Below are 20,041 nucleotides of genomic sequence, written 5' to 3'. Positions count from 1 at the left end.
TGCTGCCTGCACCAGAGCCACCGCTCACACCCGCTGCCAGCCCCAATTGGTCTGTGCCATCAGCAGGTGCGAGCGAGGCCAGCGTCGTCAGCATGTGGGAGCGGCAGTGGCAGGAGCAGGGCTGCCAGCAGACAGGGGACCGGGGGCGTGGAGGATGGGCCAAGACCCGCCCCTTTGCCCACCACAACCTCACAGCTCACAGTTCCTTTCAAGGTGCACGAATTCATGCACTGGGCCCCTAGTATATAGATAATAACCAAAAAGTGAAAATGACTCAAAGGTTCCTCAACTGTAGAGTTAATTAATAAATTAGAATATAACCACATAATAGTTTATTGTATAGGAATAAAAGTGGATAAGTAGTGTTACAAGTAACAGTATAGATGAATACCAGAAACAAAATGATGATTTCTTTTATAATTAAGAAAACAGACAAAACTATTTGATAGCCCAATATGTCAGAAATTTTTGTAATGATTAGGGTGACTTGGGGAAGGGGCTTCTTCTATTCCATTTCTTTATGAAGCTGCTGATCATATATGTGTATTCACCAAACAAAAATTCATGTAGCCATACACTAATAAGTTGTGCATTATTCCCTTTATATGTTGTAATTCAATACAACATTTACTTAAAAGAAGGATTGGCCAGAATTTTATAGTCTAGTAAAGAAAAAAAGAAATAAAAGTGAAATAATTAAGCTAAAAGGAGACCTTATTCATTTAGTATCTCAAAAGTACTCTTATTCCATAGAATAAAAATGAAACTAAAAAGTAGACTGAGGGATAATTGAGAAATCTGTTAATTAAGGAATATAAAAAAATTTTAAGATGAAATGAAAATAGAGTAACTCCAAATTGCACTTTCCTATTTAAGATAAAACTTGTTTATATTGGTCTAATTACTAAAGAAAATTGAGATTGTCTCTGGTAATATATTTTTGATGAATAAAAAATAATTTATGAAAATGTGATCTGAATGTTAATGGTAGTCATAAAAATGACTTCATATAGGTTTATACCATAATCTGAAGAGGCCATTTTGATAAAATGGAAATTTTTAAATTTACTGCAGATAAATAATTTTTAAAATTATAGAAATATAAAGATTTCCTTTACATTGTTTTTTTAATACATTACTTTTTTAGTAACTTACACATGACAAGTGTTCAAAAGTATCTTTTAGACTGAATGGAATTACATGCAACTATATGGCAGACACTGCATAGCATAGCATATTGTAGTGAGACTTTAAATAACTAGGCTAGCTTGGAAAAAATGTGTCCATCCACATAACTTCAAATAACCTGGAAGTGAGGGAGACTTCAACTTCTAACAGCAGCTGGTAAACTTCCACCCCTTGAGATGCTCATAAAAAGAAGACCTGCTGCATCCAAGTAGGTCACCTTGAAGGGAACAGTAAGTTATTAAGTGGCTGAGATGAGCCTGGCTCTATACTTGGCTAATGAGATGTTACAGAATTTATTTTTATTTTTTAAGGTTTATTTTCTTTATGAGTCTCAAGTTCCACTAGTGTGTTTGTGAAGAGAGGATTGCTTGCATACTTATCAGCCATCCATGAAGAGATTTGATTGCATCTTCTATTCTCACTGTGACTGTTGAAAATAATTGTTTGGGAAATTCAATGCCTTTACTCTATGCATTTCCCAGCAAGCAGATGTCTCATCCTCTGCAATTCATTTTCTGTTTGATGATGTGGGAACTTCCTACTGCTATAAACTGTATGGAAACTTCCCAATTTGATAGCTAAATGAAATGCTATACACTTAGTTAAAAAGATCAATTTACAGATTATTTTGAAAGATCATCCTATATAATAAAGAGGTAATATGCAAATTGACCCTCACGCCCTCACACAAGATGGCTGCCCCATGTGGTCAAAGATGACTGCCACAAGATGGCCACCACAAGATGGCCACCACAAGATGGCCAGCAGGGGAGGGCAGTTAGGGGCGACCAGGCCAGCAGGAGAGGGCAGTTGGGGGGACCAGGCCTGGAGGAGAGGGCAGTAGGAGGTGACCAGGACTGCAGGGGAGGGCAGTTGGGGGCGACCAGGACGGCAGGGGAGGGCAGTTGGGGGCAACCGGGTTAGCAGGGGAGGGCAGTTGGGGGTTACCAGGTCAGCAGGGGAGCAGTTAGGCGTTGATCAAGCTGGCAGGAGATTGGTTAGGGGTTGATCAGGTTGGCAGGCAGGAAAGTGGTTGGGAGCCAGCAGTCCCGGATTGTGAGAGGGATGTCCCAGATTGGAGAGGGTGCAGGCTGGGCTGAGGGACATCCCCCCAGTGCATGAACTTCATGCACTGGGCCTCAAGTCTTATATAACAAATCAGACTATAGCCCCCACCCTAAAAAAAAAAAAAAAAAAAAAGGATGAAAATCCTTGTCAAGCAATTAATTCAGATAAAATATTTTATCTTGGCTCTGATGGGCTGGTGGCAGAAGTGGAAGTCATGCTCTGTGCATATTTTGAAGGTAGGGCTGATGATATTTGCAGTAAAATCAGATATGGGATATGGAAGAAAAACATTAATACTCTTACCAGCACTTTGGCCTGAAAGCTGGAAGAAAGGAGATGCCATTAATTGTGCTACGAGAGGCTAGAGAAGGGACATGTTGGGAGGGTGTATCAAGATCAGACTCTGGAATTTGAATATTTGAATTTTGAGACATCTATTAAACTAGTGCCTATATATTTTGGGGGAAGAAACACTTGTTTTTATTTCCAATTCATCATGGACTGATACTTTAGTAAAACATAGTAAATATGAATTCCTGGACAAATGAAATTGAAAAAGACAAAGACATAGAAAATATAAACCTTGATTCTTATTAGATTCAACAGATGGAAATTAAACCATCAAATTGCGATGAGCTTCTAAATGCTTACTCTCATGAAGATTGCTAGTAAAGGCCCATGTATACAATGGTGCATAAGATACACTTTGAGAATCACTTATTACCATTCTATCAATAATGTTTAAATTGCCTGTCTATCCATGAGGGTGAATTCAAGCCATAACAAAGAACACTCATCACAAAATTGTTCCTAGACAATTTAGCTCTTCAATATTTCAAGTACAGAGAATAAGAAACCCATGGCTCACGCAGTGGCAAATTTATATTTTATATGAACTTTAGCAAATCAGGGAATATTAATTCTGATTATCCAGACAGCGAGTATCTATGAAGATGACCTACTGCATGGAGGAATTAGAGCTATGACTCAGATAAACAGGTAGGAAGTATTTGTTATTTAAAATTAGAAGGTGCTTGGCCAATCCTCTTTTTTTTTAAATATATTTTTATTGATTTCAGATAGGAAGGGAGAGGGAGAGATAGAAACATCAATGATGAGAGAGAATAATTGATCGGCTGCTTCCTGCACTTCCCACACTGGGGATGGATCCCTCAACCCGGGCATGTGCCCTTGACTAGAATCAAACCCGGGACCCTTCAGTCGACAGGCTGACACTCTATCCACTGAGCCAAACCAGCAAGGGCAATAATGACATTTTTAAAAAGAAATTCAGCCATTGAGGTTTCAATGCATTCCTGAAGGTTTATAGAAAAAGAAAGAAAGAAAGAAAGAAAGAAAGAAAGAAAGAAAGGAAGAAAGGAAGGAAGGAAGGAAGGAAGGAAGGAAGGAAGGAAGGAAGGAAGGAAGGAAGGAAGAAAGAAAGGAAGGAAGAAAGAAAGAATTTGAGCAGTGGTCATCTGATATTACTAAGAAGCTAAAAACAAGACTCAACACAATGATGGGTAAGGAGAATAAAATGGAATAAAAATATTACACAAGTAACAGGGTAATAACAGACCAATGTAATCAGTTTTCTCCACTTTATGCCAATGACTCAATTCCATTAATTTTAAAAGAAGTATTTAATTCTAAGTATATTTACAGTGGCAGGCACTTCATCCAAGCATTCAAATGCTGCATTGAATTTTCATAGGCTAATCAGCACCTGACAATTTATGACTAATAAGGGAATCACAGACTTCATATTTCCATGAAAATTACTTAATCAATTTCTCAGCAGACTAGAAAAAAAGGACCTTGTCAAAAAGAGATAGCAGACCTGTGTATAATCAGATTTCCCTATAGATATTATGATTGAATTGCTCTGAGTTGAATATAACAAAATCAAGGAGAGAGAGAAAGACATTAAGATATGAGATCACATGGTGTCTAAATTATTACTAGTATTGGTAGAATTCACACATAGAAAGCAAGGAAGAACCACAGCAAATAAATTCTCCATGCTGTTTGTCATCTGAGCCATATATTTGTATCCTATTATCAAAGATCCCTGTATACATTATTTACTTTACAAAGGTATTTCCTGATAATTTAGAGGAATAATAGCTTATCATTTCATGCAAATAGGGAGACAGTTCTCCTTGCATAATCAACTTTTCGTCTTTAGTTTCCCTTTTCCAGATATAGAAGGCTAAATTAAATAGATGAAACAAACAGCATTTTCAAAAGTGATTAGCAGATCTGATGGTTCTAGCAAGATCTTCCACAGCAAGCATTACAAGAAAGTTGTCTACCCTCAGGATATTAACTTTCAGTTAACAACTCTGAAATTTGGAATTTGCTGAACTTGCCTTAGAATTGCATCAGAAGAATCACCCTGAGCTCTGGAGAAATCCACTGTAAGCCATCAGCATGACCAGAAGCAACAATAAATCCATTACCTATAATATTTGCAGCACTGAAGAGTAAAAATATGCAGCAAGACAAATACAGTGCAAAAGGCAATTTCAAGGGCACTTACATATATCTGATTGTTCCCAAAGCGCTTTTGAATTTCATAAAGCAGGCTGCCATCGTTGAGCTCACTGAGTGTTGCTAGGTCATCATTTGGAGCAGGAGGCATTAGCTTGACCTGGGAGAAAAAAATAAGAAAGATCAATTCTAATTGCTTTGCAATCAACTTTCTTCACAGTTGGCTGTTCTAGTTCAATCACATGTCAAAAGTTTAAAAACCACATGAGTTTGAAACTGTTATTAAAAGATGAAATGGCTCACTTATAAGAAACAAAAAAAAAAATCAACAGTCATAGAAAAATACATTCAGATGACAATTTCTGTTGTGTACCCATGAGTGCATTCTCTCTCTCTCTCTCTCTCTCTCTCTCTCTCTCTCTCTCTCTCTCTCTCTCACACACACACACACACACACACACACACACACACACACACACCACACACACACACACACACACACACACACACACACACACACATCAAATGTCAGCTTACATCCTTCAAAGACATTAAGTCTATCAAAATCATTTCAGCAGGTTGATCCTTCCTAGTCCCTACTTACAATTCAGACAGCTCTAAACTGTGCTGAGTCCTTTGTGAGACAAGCAGCTGAAAAAAGCTCACGTATTTGCAGTGTTCCCAAAGCTAAAGCAAACCTTCTCTCTCAAATTACTGTTGTTGGCATGGAAGCGATCTGCCTGGAATTTAGTTTCTGCATACATCTATGAGAAGGCCAGATTTTTAAAGTAAACTCTAGAATTTTGGCTTGTGATTTTTATTCTGCTTTACAATACTTTTAAGATTAAAGTAGCTTCGAGATTAAGATAATTCTGTCAAAAAAAATGCGTTCCTATTCCTATTCAATGTAAAATAGAATAACAGTTTAAAAACTAGACAAGATTAAAAATGAAAAAGATAAATTTGTATTATTTAATTAGATTAAAATCTAGCCTTTATAAGTTGAAACTGGCCAATGTTTAACTTTATATACACAGGATATGCTCTGAAAAGCAAACATTAGACATAATGTGACAACTTTGGTCTTCTCATGTGAAACACTGAGGAACAAAAGAACAAGAATAATCTTATTCACATTCTTATGAGTTCATTGTTTCCCAGCTAATATTTTTAAAATATGGTTTTAGTAATTTGAGAGAGAGAAACATTCATCAGCTGCCTCCTGCACGCCCCCTACTGAGTATTGAGCCTGAAACCAGGGCATGTGCTCCCACTGGAAATCAATCTGGTGACCTCTTGGTGCATGGGATGATGCTCAACCAATTGAGCCACACCAGCAGAACGCCATAGTTAATTTGTAATAACAGTAAGTTTGTTTTTATAATTAGCATTCATATTTGTATTTGCATATTATATTTGTATTACACATTTAATTATTGGATGTACCATCACTAAATAAGTTGATCCTAAATATTACTGTTTAGCTAAATGTTTTTAGAGTAAAAAATATTACACATTTTTTAAAAATATATTTTATTGATTTTTTACAGAGAGGAAGGGAGAGGGATAGAGAGTTAGAAACATCAATGAGAGAGAAACATCGATCAGCTGCCTTCTGCACACACCCTACTGGGTATGTACCCGCAACCAAGGTACATGCCCTTGACTGGAATCGACCTGGGACCCTTCAGTCTGCAGGCCGATGTTCTGTCCACTGAGCCAAAACAGTCAGGGCAAATATTACACATTTTTAAAAGCTAAATTTAGGGCTCTTTCTCTGACATGAGTGGCTATTTTCAAAAATGTAATCTTTCCCATGAGTTCCTAAATTCAGATCATGGTTATCCAAGACTGCTAATCCTAATGCATTAATAATAGAAACTCAAATTCTTTACTGAGAATTTCACATACTCAGAAGAGTGGATTGTTATATCTTCCCGTTGGAAGGGTGTCATGGCAGCGGGCTCTCTTGCATTGGAAAGACAATCATTTGTATAAGTGGCAAACACAATATTCCAATAAGAACATGTTTATTTATTTAAAATTAACTTGTAAAATATTCCAGACCTCAGAGTGTCAGGAACAAGCCTCCTCCTCTCCCACAACATGCACACACTCAGCAAACACCTTGAGTTTATTTCATGGTTTTTGTAGAATTTAAATAATAAGATGAAATGGCTCACTTATAAGAAACAAAAATATTCAACAGTCATAGAAAAACACATTCAGAATTAACCTACAAAGGACATATAACACAGTTTTACTAAAATTAGACATTTAACTTTAGGTTAGAAGCACAGCTTTGAGTCTTTGATAATGTCAGAAATATGGACTTACATAGTTCAAGAACAGTATAAAAACTGGTACTCGTTGCTGAATAGAAGTCATCATGTCTCAGCTCTCCTAATACTTTCTGGGTTGTCAACATCAATTCGGGGATTGTGTAATACGTTTCTTTAACTTTATATATTTAGTTCCACTTTGAAGAGTCACAGGCTCAAAGTGCTGCCGAGACTAATGGTTCTCAGAGAAGCATGAAAATCAAGCAGTGATAACTGCCTCTGCCTATCCCCTTTCTGCTTTTCCATTAGTCATGCTAATTCAGGTCAAAATCTTACACACTAATCTGAGTACTGGAATACTGAAAAATTCAAGTTCATCTAAGCCTAAGACATCAATTATTTGTATTCATCTGGGTGAATGATGTTTAAATCCCAGGGGTATAGCTTCCTGTGAAATCTTTTTTTTTAACTTTCTAAAAAAAAAAAAAAATAATTAAATTTTACACTCAATATTATTTTGTATGAGTTTCAGGTATACAGCATAGTGGTTAGACAATCATATATTTTACAAAGTGTTCCCCCTGATATTTCCAGTACCCAATGGGCACCATACATAGTTGTTACAATATTATTGACTATATTTCCTATGTTGTACTTTACATCCCCATGCCTATTTTGTAACTACCAATCTATACTTCTTAATCCCTTCACCTCTTTCACCCAGTGCATATATACATACACAAAAAAAGTTAATGCACAAATATATACATATTCATGCATAACATGAGATAAGCCAAAAATATGGCTGCAACTACTTTGAACAATGCAATGATAAAAGTCTCCCACAAGTTAACATACATATTTAACTCCCAAAGAAATCATAAAAAGAAGAAAAATCGAGAGCAAGATTTGTTTTTCTTTGGAAGTAATAATTTACACTGAGATAATACTCCTCTGATAACCACAACTTTAATGAGCTCAATGCAAATTTCTGCATGCATATTTAGGAATAGCATGACTAGCACTAACAGAAGTTCCCCATTTGTTCTGACAAGCCTAGAGGAGCTATTGCAGACATCTCCCTGGTATTCTTGAGGGTTTTCATGTTCAGTGGCACAGCTGTTGTATGGGTTAGAGAATATACGAGGCTGACAATAAAAATGTGAAGACTCCCTTGTCTGTTTATAGTAATGAACTGTGACAAATACTGTATTGCATTAGATCAAGGGAAGAATTCCTTCAATTTATCATACCAAGATACCAAAATGATTAGGAAGGAAGCTTTGATAATCAATCTTAAGCAAGGTTATCAAAGAGACATTTTTTATAAAGATTTCAAAAGTATTGTGGCAGCTGATAACAAGTAGAAAGAAAAAAAACCATGTCTGTGAATATTTTTATATTATAGTTGTAAACTCAATAGTGTACACTACCAATATCTGCGAAATATGTATTACCATAGTCAAAAAATAGATGGGATAAATATGTAAAAAAGTTAACATCCTCTCTAGAATACACCATCTTGGTTCTTCTGAAGACATATAAACTAACCATTATATATCTCCCCACATATATTTCCAAAAGCAGAGATCTAGAACACAAAGTGGACAAAATTCAGGGTACACTTTCAGAAATGTTTCCAGATCCAAAGGAAATGTAAATTGGAGAGTATTTTAATTCCCTGATACCCTGTCTCCACTTGTCAACACTGCCCTGAGTGCTGTCAACTTTGCTGTGGTGTTCGGTTGCTGGCAATTAGTAGAACATACGCAGGAACTAGAAGGCCAATGGACAGAAGAGATGGTCTGACAAATGGGATAGGGGCAACAAGATCGTTGGGAAGGCAGAAAGAAGGTGGATCGATTAGGAGGAAAGAACCGAGTGTACATGAATGAGGAGAAAAAAGAAAATAATGATAATAAAAAAGAAAAAAAAATACCTAACTGACTAGGATGGTCATGACTGGGAAAAGGGCATTAATCTGACAAAACACTTTGTACTGAATCTCCCAAGGCTGAATGAAGCCCATTACGATGCATGGAAATCATTTAAACTGCTTTTTCCTTGCCTTTGTTTTTCAGTTAGATGTTTCACAGTGAAATGTAGTAGGTCCTTACACTCACTGTGCCTTGTTTGGCTAAGGATTTATATTTTGTGTCTGTCGATGTTGGTGTATCTGTGGACTCTAGAAAGAGAATTCTCTCCAGTCTTTGAAACCCCTATCCTGCCCATGCAGCACGGAATGCAAACTTTCTCTCCTGCTCATAGAAGTAAGAAGCACGCCAGAGGAGAGGAGCCAGGAGCTGGGTGTCCTCAGAAGAGCACTGGCCGCAGAGTAAAAGAAACAGGTGATTCTAGGTCATTTGCTTCAGCTTCTTGAGTTTAAGTTTGGCCACTTTAAATTCAGTTTGAAATTTGAGTATAAGTATTGAAAGTGTATAATAACTTGCTCACAGTGGTATTTTGAAGATTAAAATAATGTAAGTGAAAGCATTTTTCAGCTTTGAAATGTTAACCAATATACAGTATTATTTTGTATTATTATATTCTAAAATAACCTATATTTACATTGAAAATAAAACCTGGTTGATATGTTGACTTGATTTACATGAATCAAGAGCAGATAAGTTAGTGAACAGAGGACTCAACCACTCTAGCAAAACCTAATAGATAGTCTATACAAATAATAACAATAAAATAATGAATACATCTTGCTGAGTTTTTATTTTACTCTTGGCAAAATGCTGTCACCTTACAGCCTTAATCTTTTGTCATCTTTCTAACAGCCATATAAGGTCAGTACTATGTACCCATTTCACAGTCGGGGCTTAGTGAGGTTAAAGAATTTCCACAGTCAAGAGTTCCAGTAGCAGCCTTAAACCAGAACAAATCTGTATGACTCCATCATCCTCTCTCTTTCCTTCCAGGATAACATGCCTTCACTAAATGGATTAAAAATCTGACCTAATTTTAAGCTTTAACTATTCTCAAAGGAAAGATGAGAGAAAAGACAGTAGGAAGGTAGGAAACTAGAAAGAGTATAGAAGAGGGCAGGGCATGAGAGAGGAGGGGATAACAAAACAAAATTGGAAAAGAAGGAAAAATGTCTTACAAATTTTTAAGCAACTTCAGAAAAATTCTACATTCTCACAGATATTATAATAGCAATTGTTAATGTTGGTGATTATCAGAACCACAAAAAGTTTAAATCAGCCCGGCCGGCATGGCTCAGTGGTTGTGTATCGACCTATGAACCAGGAGATCACAGTTTGATTCTCAGTCAGGGCACATGCCCGGGTTGCAGGCTCAATTCCCAGTGCTGGGCGTGTAGGAGGCAGCCTATCGATGATTCCCTCTGATCATTGATGTTTCTCTCTCTCTCTCTCCCTTTCCTTCCTCTCTGAAGTCAATAAAATATATATATTTTTTAAAAATTTAAATCAAGCCTTGACTATTCATTTATACAGTTACCATTTGACATGACCTACATTTTATAAAATCTTGGAAGGAGAGATACTGTGGCCTTTGTTTCAATTCAAAATTTTTTTCTACATTATATATTTCTCTTTAAAGTGTTAATCAGAATGTTACTGCTTTAACAAGTCTTTTCTAAAGCCCTCTTATGGGATATAAATGTATGATCCAGGCAGGATTCTTCCTCTGTTCTTCCTCTGGAGAGAATCACCGATGCACCTCATGGCAAGAACGTATGACAGCGTAATGCCCACAGTGGAAGACATGGGTGAATAATAAATAGATAATATACAAACCTAAAACCTGAATAAGCTATTCTGTCTTTAGTACCAAATAAACAGAATATGGTTACAACCGCTTTTCAGGTCTAGATACAATTATAAAGAGCTTATATTAAAAAAAGAAAACTCATTCTACTTATTAAATATAAAAGGATTATATGTGATATTATTTTGTGAATTTCTTCTCATTTTTTTTTAAAAACCTTAGTTTTTTAGAGCAGTTTTAGATCCACCACAAAATTGAGAAGAAAGTATAGAGATTTCCCATATACCTCTGGCCTGACATACATAGTCTGCCTAGTTATCAACATCCCCACTGAGTGGTACATTTGTTACTATAGATGAAGCAAATGACACATCATAACCACCCAATATCCATAGCTTACATCAGGGTTCACTCTGGGTGTTGCATATTCTGTGGGTTTTCAAAAATGTGTAATGACATGTATCCGCCACTATAGTATCATAGGCAGTAGTTTCTCTGCCCTAAAAATCCTCTGTGCTCCTCCTAGTCATTCCTCCTCCACACAACTGCTGGCAACCACTGAGCATTTTACTGTCTCCATAGTTTTGTCTTTTCTAGAATGTCAAGTAGTGGAATCAGATTATATGTAGCCTTTTCAAAGTAAATGTTTTCACTTAGTTATATGTACCTAAAGTTACAGGAAGCTCGTAAGACCCTTATGAAAATTAAGAAACAACTTGGCCTTAAATTTTCCTAACGTTCAATTTGCCTACTGCCATGGACTGAATTGTACAGTTCCCCACAATTCATATGTTGAGGCTCTTGCTGCCAATGTGACTGTATGTGGAGACAGGGTTTTAGGAGATAATAAAAGTTAAATGAGGGTATGGGTTAGGTGGGACCCTGATCCCACAGGGTTAGTATCATTATAAGAGATGCCAGCGAGTTTGTTCTCTCTCTCCGCCATCTCCGCCATCTGAGGACACAGTGACAAAGCAGCCATCTGCAAGCCAGGAAGAGGGCTTTCACCAAAAACAGGCTCAGCCAGCACCTGGATTTTGAATTTCCAGTCTCCGGAACGTTGAAAAATACATTTCTGCTGTTTAAGCCACCCTGTTTGTGGTTTTATGTTATCGTAACTTGAGCAGATGAATATGGCTAATAAAATTCAAAAGTATTTCAAATGTTTTGTGGTTTTAGTTATTCTAAAATAGAAATTAATGAGATGAAGAAAATTTGAAAAGCCTTTAGAAAACATAGTTAAAATACCTTTAAAATATTCATAGATACATTGAAACATGACATTTCAAGGATTATTCTACCATTTATAAAATACTCTGCCATTTATAAAACACAACACATATACAAATCATGTATTTCTATGAAAATGATAACATAAAATACATTAAATTCTGTAACTCCAAGCTTATCAAAATGATCCCACATAACTTGGGCACTGGAATATTGCACATGTGCACATAGATACATACACAATACAACATCACAGTTACTTTTAAGAATAAATGATTCTGATTGGTTTGTCTTCCTTCTTGTGGAAAATATTTGGCTATTTGAAGGAAATAATTATTAAAATGAAGACCAATGAAAGAACTAGAAATATTCAGGAATTAGTATATTGTCTGAGCTTACAATCCTGATAAATAAGTTCAAACTGTAAATTCAAGTCCTAGCTGGTTTTTCTCAGTGGTTAGAGCGTTGGCCCAAAGACTAAAGGGTGACGTGTTTGATTCCAGTCAAGGGCACAGACCTCGATTTCAGGCTCAATCCCCAGCCCCAAAGCGTGTGCGGGAGGCAACCAATCGATGTGTGTCTCTCACATCCATGCTTCTGTCTCTCTCCCTCCCTTCCACTCTCTCTAAAAAAATCAATGAAAAGGAAAAAATATCCTCTGGTGAGAATTGATTTTTTTAAAAAGACAGTATATTCAAATCTTTCTAAAACACAATAGCAGTATGTTTGTTAATGGACAGTAAAACACAATAACATTTCATAAATAAAAATTTTAAAATACTAACCTATGCTTTCATTAAAGTTCCTCTGAAGGGAAATCAGTGGGTATTTGTTGTGGGACATAACAGGACACAATACCAGCAGACGCACATGGGGTGTAATTACCTGCTCAGGCTGGGTGGGGCCGTTCACAGTGGCGCTTTCAGGACAGCTGTCCTGAGACTGTTTCTTGCTTAGGCCTTTTGTGGCGTCTTTGAACATAATGTCTTTTTCCAACAAACTGTCTTGCTTGGCAATTGGCCACACCAGGGGACTGCTACAGGAAAGAATCAATACTAGAATTAGTCTTCTTCCAACACGGCTATATAAATCAGAAATTACCACGACAGGACATCTCAATTATAGATAGTTGTTTTATTCAAGAAGGAAACAGTTTCTCAATACTGTAGGAAAAAAAACACAGTGGGAAATCTGTAAGCCTTTCTGTTAGCTCTGAAGTTCATTCAATTTCACATTGAAAAGAAAAATATATTCAACTTGAGAAGACTATATTTACAAATGTATGTATGACTAATAGATAAATCAATAAGCAATTTAAAAGCTAAGGTTGACACACCTGACTAAACTAGGAAAGATATTTAAATGTGAAACTGAATAATAAACAAGTAAAGGCAAAACTATACAATTAATTAAAATGCTGTACATATAGGATTTAAAATATGTTATAGCATCGTGGGCAATAGAGTTTGTAACTAAATAACAATAGGGTACTAAGAGAGAAGTGACGTGCATAAGATTGCAATATTAACAAAATAATGTTTTATTATTTCTATAAAGCTCAATCTAGCCAAAAAATAAAGTAAAAGCTGCTTCATGGTTTTGTTATGCTATAGACTACATTGCCCAAAGAAATGCTGTAATGTTCATAGAAAATAAACACTCTAAAAGTTGAATTTTCATTATAACATTTTAATATTTAGATTTTAAAATATATTTTTTTGTTATCATACAAGCAGAAATACATACACAGTTCATCAGGTGCAGTATATGCAAACCTAATTATTTCACGTAGTCTACAATAGCAGTTGCGGTTCTAATAGAAGTGCATTGCACTTATTTTGGCTTTTTAAAAATTCAAGTTTCTTGAGTTATATTTACATATAGTAAAACTCACACATTGTAAGGTTACAATTCAGTACGTTTTGAATTGTATATATACATTTAATGGTGTGACCAACATAATCAGCAATACATAGAATTTGTGTCTGTGATCACCCTTCAGAGTCAATTATCCTCCTTTGCCTCCTGACCCTTGCAACCACTGATACTTATTTTTGCCTTTTCCAAAATGTCATATGAAAGGGGTCAGAGTATGTAGACTTTTGTGTATGACTACATTTAACTAACAATGTTTTTGAGACTCATGTTGCTGCAGATAGCAATAGTTTTGTTTTTCATTGCTGAGTAGTGTTCTACTGCAGGATATACTACGCTTTGGCTAACCACTCACCAAAGATTTGGGTTGTGTCCAGTTTTTGTCAATTGTGAGTGGAGCTTCTATACACATCCGTATACAGGTGTGTGCGCAGACATATGCTTTCATTTACCTTGGTTAAATACCTAGGAAAAACCACACAGTTTCCAAAGTGGCTGTACCATTTGGCGCTTCCCAGCAATACGTTGGAGTTTCACTTGCTTCACATCGGTGCCAATACTTTTTTTTTCTTATTGAATTTATTGAAATGACATTGGCTAATAAAATTACATAGGTTTCAGGTATACAATTACCAATATAAAAATCCATTATAGTAAGTGTGTTAGTGGCTTCTCACTGTGGTTTTACTTTGCATTTCAATGTGCTTATTTGAGATAAGTTTGTCTTCTTTGGAAAAGTGAATGTTCAAGTCTTTTGACTATTTTTCACTGGTTCTTTGTTGTCAGGTTCTTGAGTTTATATATTTGGATTCAAGTCCCTTATCATATACATACTTAGCAAATATTTTCTCCCAGGCTGTGTCTTGTCTTCATTTTTTAAAAATATTTTGTTATTGATTTCAGAGAGGAAAGGAGAAAGATAGAAACATCAATGATGAGAGAGAATCAGTGATTGCCTGCCTCCTGCATACCACCCACTGGGGACCGAGCCTACAACCCAGGCATGTGCCCTAACCAGGAATCAAACCGTGACCTCCTGGTTTGCAGGTAGAAGCTCAACCACTGAGTACACTCGCTGGGCTATCTTCATTTTTTAACAGTATGTTTCAAATAATTTTTCCCTTATGGTTTGTACTTCTTATATCTTATTTAAGAATTCTATTCTGAACCCAAGATGAACATGGTTTTCTTCCAGAAATTTTAGATTTTTATGTTTTACATTTAGGTCTATTGTTCATTGCAAGTGACTTTTTATATATGGTGCTATATATGAGTTGTGGTTCATTTTTTTTTTCATGTAGCTATCCAAATGTTCCAGCATCATTTCTGAAAAGAACATCTTTCCCCAACCAATTACCTGAATATGTTCGTTAGAAATCAATTGACCAATTAATCAGTTTTAGGACACTCCATTGCATTCCATTGATATGACAGTCTATTCTTACACCAATATTATACTGTTTTGATTAATGAACCTTCAGAGTAATGCTTAAAACCAGGTAATGTGAGTCTCCAACTTTTCCTTTATAAAAATTATTTTGAATATTTGTGGTTATTAGCATTCTTACATAAATTTAGAATTTATATGTCAGTTTTTATAAACATGTTTGTTGGGATTTTGATTAGCATTGCATTCATTTGGTAAATCAATTTGGGGAAAATTTATATATTAACAATGTTAAATTTTGTCATTCCTAAGCACGTGTATATTTCTCCATTTATGTTGATCTTCATTAATTTCTATCACCAATATTTTATGGTTTTATGGCATTAAAATCTTACAAGTAATTTGTCACATTTATTCTGATGTATTCCATGTTTTGATGCCATTGTAAATGTATTTTTAAATTTCAGTTTCCAGTTGCTGATTGTTAGTATATAGAAATATAAACAATTTTGTATCTTAACCTTGATAGGGAGGAAGAGAGGAATTTGAAGGGCTTCTTTCAGTAATCACAATGTCTCACTGTTTTGCAGCCCATCTCTATGCTCTGTCGTCCAACTCTACTGTAATCTAGGAACACATGAGTAAAGACAGACTCCTCAATGGCCACATTAGAGCCAGGCCTAGAGGAAAAGCAGAGATAGCTAAAGAACATGTTTACAGAAATGTGAAGTCAGTTTTATTTCCTTTAATCAATGCATGCTGATGCTTTAAAGTGTTTCAATGAAGATATTTTCATGTAGGTATGGGGGACATGTATTAAAAAGAGGCAGCATGATGGTCTAGTATGGCTGCAACAAGCATACGTTTTTGAGTCAGAAATTCTACACAGTTCGATGTCTGGCTCTGCCACCTTGGGAAGTTATAAAAGCATTCCGTAAAACCAATCGGTAAAAAAGGCTTGTAGTGAGGGATTGCTAACATAAAACACATAAGGGCTAAGCACAATGACTATGGTAATAGCAGGCAATAAAGTTACCTGCTATTTGTAAGTGTCCAGAACTGTGATGTTTCTGGTATTTTACTCTACTTACAAGCTCTGACAGGTTAGCTTGCTACTCTCTCATGGGTGGGTGCAGAAGACAAGAGAGCCCTGGGTCAGAGACAGAAAACTTTATTACTCACAGCAAACACAGTATCCAGAGCTTCATGTTGGCCCAAATTCTCCTTGCCCCCGATCCCATAAAGGGTAGGCATGGGCAACACCGGTGCACTTAAATGGATGCCTATGCAAGCAGGGTGTTGTGTTGTAGGAGAGAAACCTAGCAAAGAGTCAAGTACTTTTTAAAAAAATATACCTTTATTGATTTCAGAGAGGAAGGGAAAGGGAGAGAGAGATAGAAAGAAATATCAATGATGAGAGAGAATCATCAATCAGCTGCCCCCTGCATGCCCTACACTTGGATCAAGCCTGCAACCCAGGCATGTGGCCTGACCAGGAATCAAACCTTAACCTCCTAGTTCATAGGTGGATGCTCAACCACTGAGCCACACGGGCCAAGCTCAAGTAGTTTTTGAGCAAACAGCAAACATTGTACCAAGCAGCAGACGAGCCAGTGCCCTCCTCTGGGGGTGAGTGCTCTGGTGTCTGTGAACTACTTAGGCACCTGTATGACTATGTAGCTTGCAGTCTAACAAACTGAGCAAGAATGTGGAGAGTGCCCAGGGCACATATCCCTCCCAGTAGTAAGCTTGTTAATTTTAAAAATTCACTATAAAAAGAGAATGTTATAATGCTTATAAAAACTTCATATCCAGATCTTTTTGAATCTAGTGATAAAGTATCCATAACTCCCCAAGAAGCCTTATTTCTTCCCTGAGCAACTTTGGAACAATGCCTGTCTCCTCAAACTTGTATTCTTCATTTTTAGGGCTCCCAAGAGTGTGCCCTATGCTTCTTTGGCATGAGAGCCTTTCAGATATTTGAAGACAGTTGTGGGTTTCCCTAAATTTTCAATAGTTTAAGTGAGCCACTACAAAATATTTAAATAATTATGTGGTATTTAATGTGTGATAGTCTAAGTAATCTACACATATTCACTCATTATTTGAAAAAAAAATACATTATAAAGTGGGCACTATTTTTATATCTATTCATAGATGAGTAAACGGAGGGCCACCTAGAAGAACTTGGTCTGGACACAGCATGCAATAGTTGAGCTGAGATTTGAGCTCCAGAGCTTGTGTTCTTAACCACCATGTCACACTGCCGTCACTTAAAAATCCACCCTCACGCCAAAACCGGTTTGGCTCAGTGGATAGAGCGTCGGCCTGCGGACTCAAGGGTCCCGGGTTCGATTCCGGTTAAGGGCATGTACCTTGGTTGCGGGCACATCCCCAGTAGGGGGTGTGCAAGAGGCAGCTGATCGATGTTTCTCTCTCACCGATGTTTCTAGCTCTCTATCCCTCTCTCTTCCTCTCTGTAAAAAATCAATAAAAATATATTTAAAAAAATTATTTAAAAATCCACCCTCACATCTGTCAAAATATATCCTTACATATCTTTCCTTATATAAATAATCTCATTTTTTCTGGAGATTTAAAGAGGTTTTGCATATTAATAAAGCAGCAGTTTGATAGTTCGGTTAGAAACTAGAAAGACAGTTCATTAAATACATAAAATCACCAATTATAAAGGATTTATAAAAGGAAGAAATAGTGAGTTTACTACAATAACAGGCTCCTTGAGAGCTACAGTAGGAAAGAAGACTGGTCCAGGAATACAGCCACCTCCTTCTCAGTCAGTTTTTACCTCAAGTTGGCCTGACCATGTAAGGCCTTCACAGTCTCTGGGCCACAGCTTCCTCTTTGTCAAATGCAGAAATGAGACTAGGTGATAACTAAGTGTATAGCAAGCTCTATGATGCCAATATATAATCTTTCTTCATATCTTTTCACCTGCATTTTTTTAAAAATTACTTACACATTCAACAATACTATAGGTTATATACTCTAGGATCTATTACTAACAATAATTGCAAGTAGCAGGTTACAAATATTCTCTTATTTATATAAGAAAAAATGAGTCTAAATAAAATTTAATTAAATGGCAATATATTAATTAGTAATGCACACATTTTCTATAAGAAAATGCAAGTAATGTACCTAGGCTGATGGTGTGTGATAATGTTTTAAACAACTATGGAACAATTTTTCTTTATGTCTCTATTCCACTTTTTAACTGAAACACATTTTATGTATAATCCTTGTGCTTAACAATAGCATTCAAATGTTAACTGTTATATATTTAAATTTTCACTGATCATCAATTTTTGGAATATAGGCATGTATTAAAATGCTATTTTTCTTTAAAAAGGAATAATTTTAAATTACCATTGGTATTTACTTTAACACTCATTAAATATTTATCAATCATGCAATATATTTGTAAGATTATTTTTTTAAAATGAGAAGCATTTGTGTATATAGAGCAAACACTGAACTTAAAAATGAAAAAGAACATATAAAGGATAGGAGAAATACACTAATTACTAAAAGGTTCATAAAAAAGTGGACTAATAATAAAGGACTTAACATTCCATTCATTTCAACTAAATTATGGAGTCTTCTTCCCAACTCTTGATCACTGACCTGGTTCTTCTAGCAATTATTTTCATTGTAAATTCTTTGTCTGCCACTTTGAGATGTAAATCTTCTGCAACCCAGCAATGCCTTTCTCAAGGACTTGAGAGTCATCCCTTTGACATGCAATCATAGGAAAGATAAAGCCCTTCTCCCAGTCTCTGTGGAGGTAGGAGCCCAACTTCCATAAATGTGAACTGGCAAACAAGAATGACCTAATCACAGTGACCAAGGTTCCTCAGAACATCCTCCATCCAGCACTTTCCCACTAGCTCACCCCAAGCTACAAAGCTATCTGGCCTTTTGTTTCACGGAGTTGAGCTCTCCTCTCTCTCTCTTATTGCAATTCTATTGGATAAAGTCTTTCTTGCATTTTTAACTTCTCTGGTTCATTTTTTCTCATATGATAATGAGTGGGGGGTTTTTCTTGCTTCAGGATGAACTTTCCAAATTGTCTTCAATGAGGAAATATTATTTTGATTATAAAAAGATTTATTAGGGACAGAAATTTATTAGTGAGAAACATAAAAAAATAGGATTGAAATAGTATATTTTCTAAAACAAGGCTTTTGGTATGACAGGCTCAATAAACATAAAGAAAATGGAATAGGTATCATCTAAGCGTACTTTAGGTTAATGCAGAAGAGACTGTGGGACGAGTTAGATGGAACTATAACAGCAGACAACCAATTTCTAGACTCTACTGGATTTAGTCAAGACTTACTTATTTCTATGAACATAAAAGGCATGCCATGCAGAGCAAGTGTGCCTGTAGGAACTGAGATTTTATTTCTGAAAATGGAAACAGGAGCATAATAAAATGAAACTAACAAAGGCAACAATTATTGGCCATTATATCTAAAGCAATTTTAGAAAACCATAAAGAACAAATAAAATTGACTCTACTGAGATATATTAGGCCAATGAAGACAAAAATCTATTAGAAACAAATGTGAAGAAATGGCATATGTGGCTCAGTTATTTTGTTGGTTAAAGTAATGGACTGAATAAATACTTCTCAATTTTAACACTTGGAACATAGCTACATAAGTTATTTATTATAGGGAATTTGGGATTTTCTGCATCTATAAAATAAGAGAATGATCCAAAAATTAACATTAAATGAAATAGTTCCTGG

At 35.9% G+C, this 20,041-nt stretch overlaps 1 protein-coding gene across 1 annotated transcript in view; it reads right to left on the bottom strand.

Annotated features, from left to right (window-relative positions):
- Window positions 1-20,041, bottom strand: part of MYO16 (myosin XVI) — a 421,185-nt gene that overhangs the window by 309,757 nt on the left and 91,387 nt on the right. Inside the window, exons 9-10 of the mRNA XM_008143943.3 lie at window positions 12,888-13,038; window positions 4,799-4,909 (exon numbers count right to left, since the gene is read on the bottom strand). Of these exons, the coding sequence (XP_008142165.3) occupies window positions 4,799-4,909; window positions 12,888-13,038 (262 nt within the window). The remainder of the gene's footprint in view (window positions 1-4,798; window positions 4,910-12,887; window positions 13,039-20,041) is intronic.

Source organism: Eptesicus fuscus, chromosome 8 (assembly GCF_027574615.1).
Source record: "Eptesicus fuscus isolate TK198812 chromosome 8, DD_ASM_mEF_20220401, whole genome shotgun sequence".
NCBI lineage: Eukaryota > Metazoa > Chordata > Mammalia > Chiroptera > Vespertilionidae > Eptesicus > Eptesicus fuscus.
This window is presented reverse-complemented; position numbering and strand designations above follow the sequence as displayed.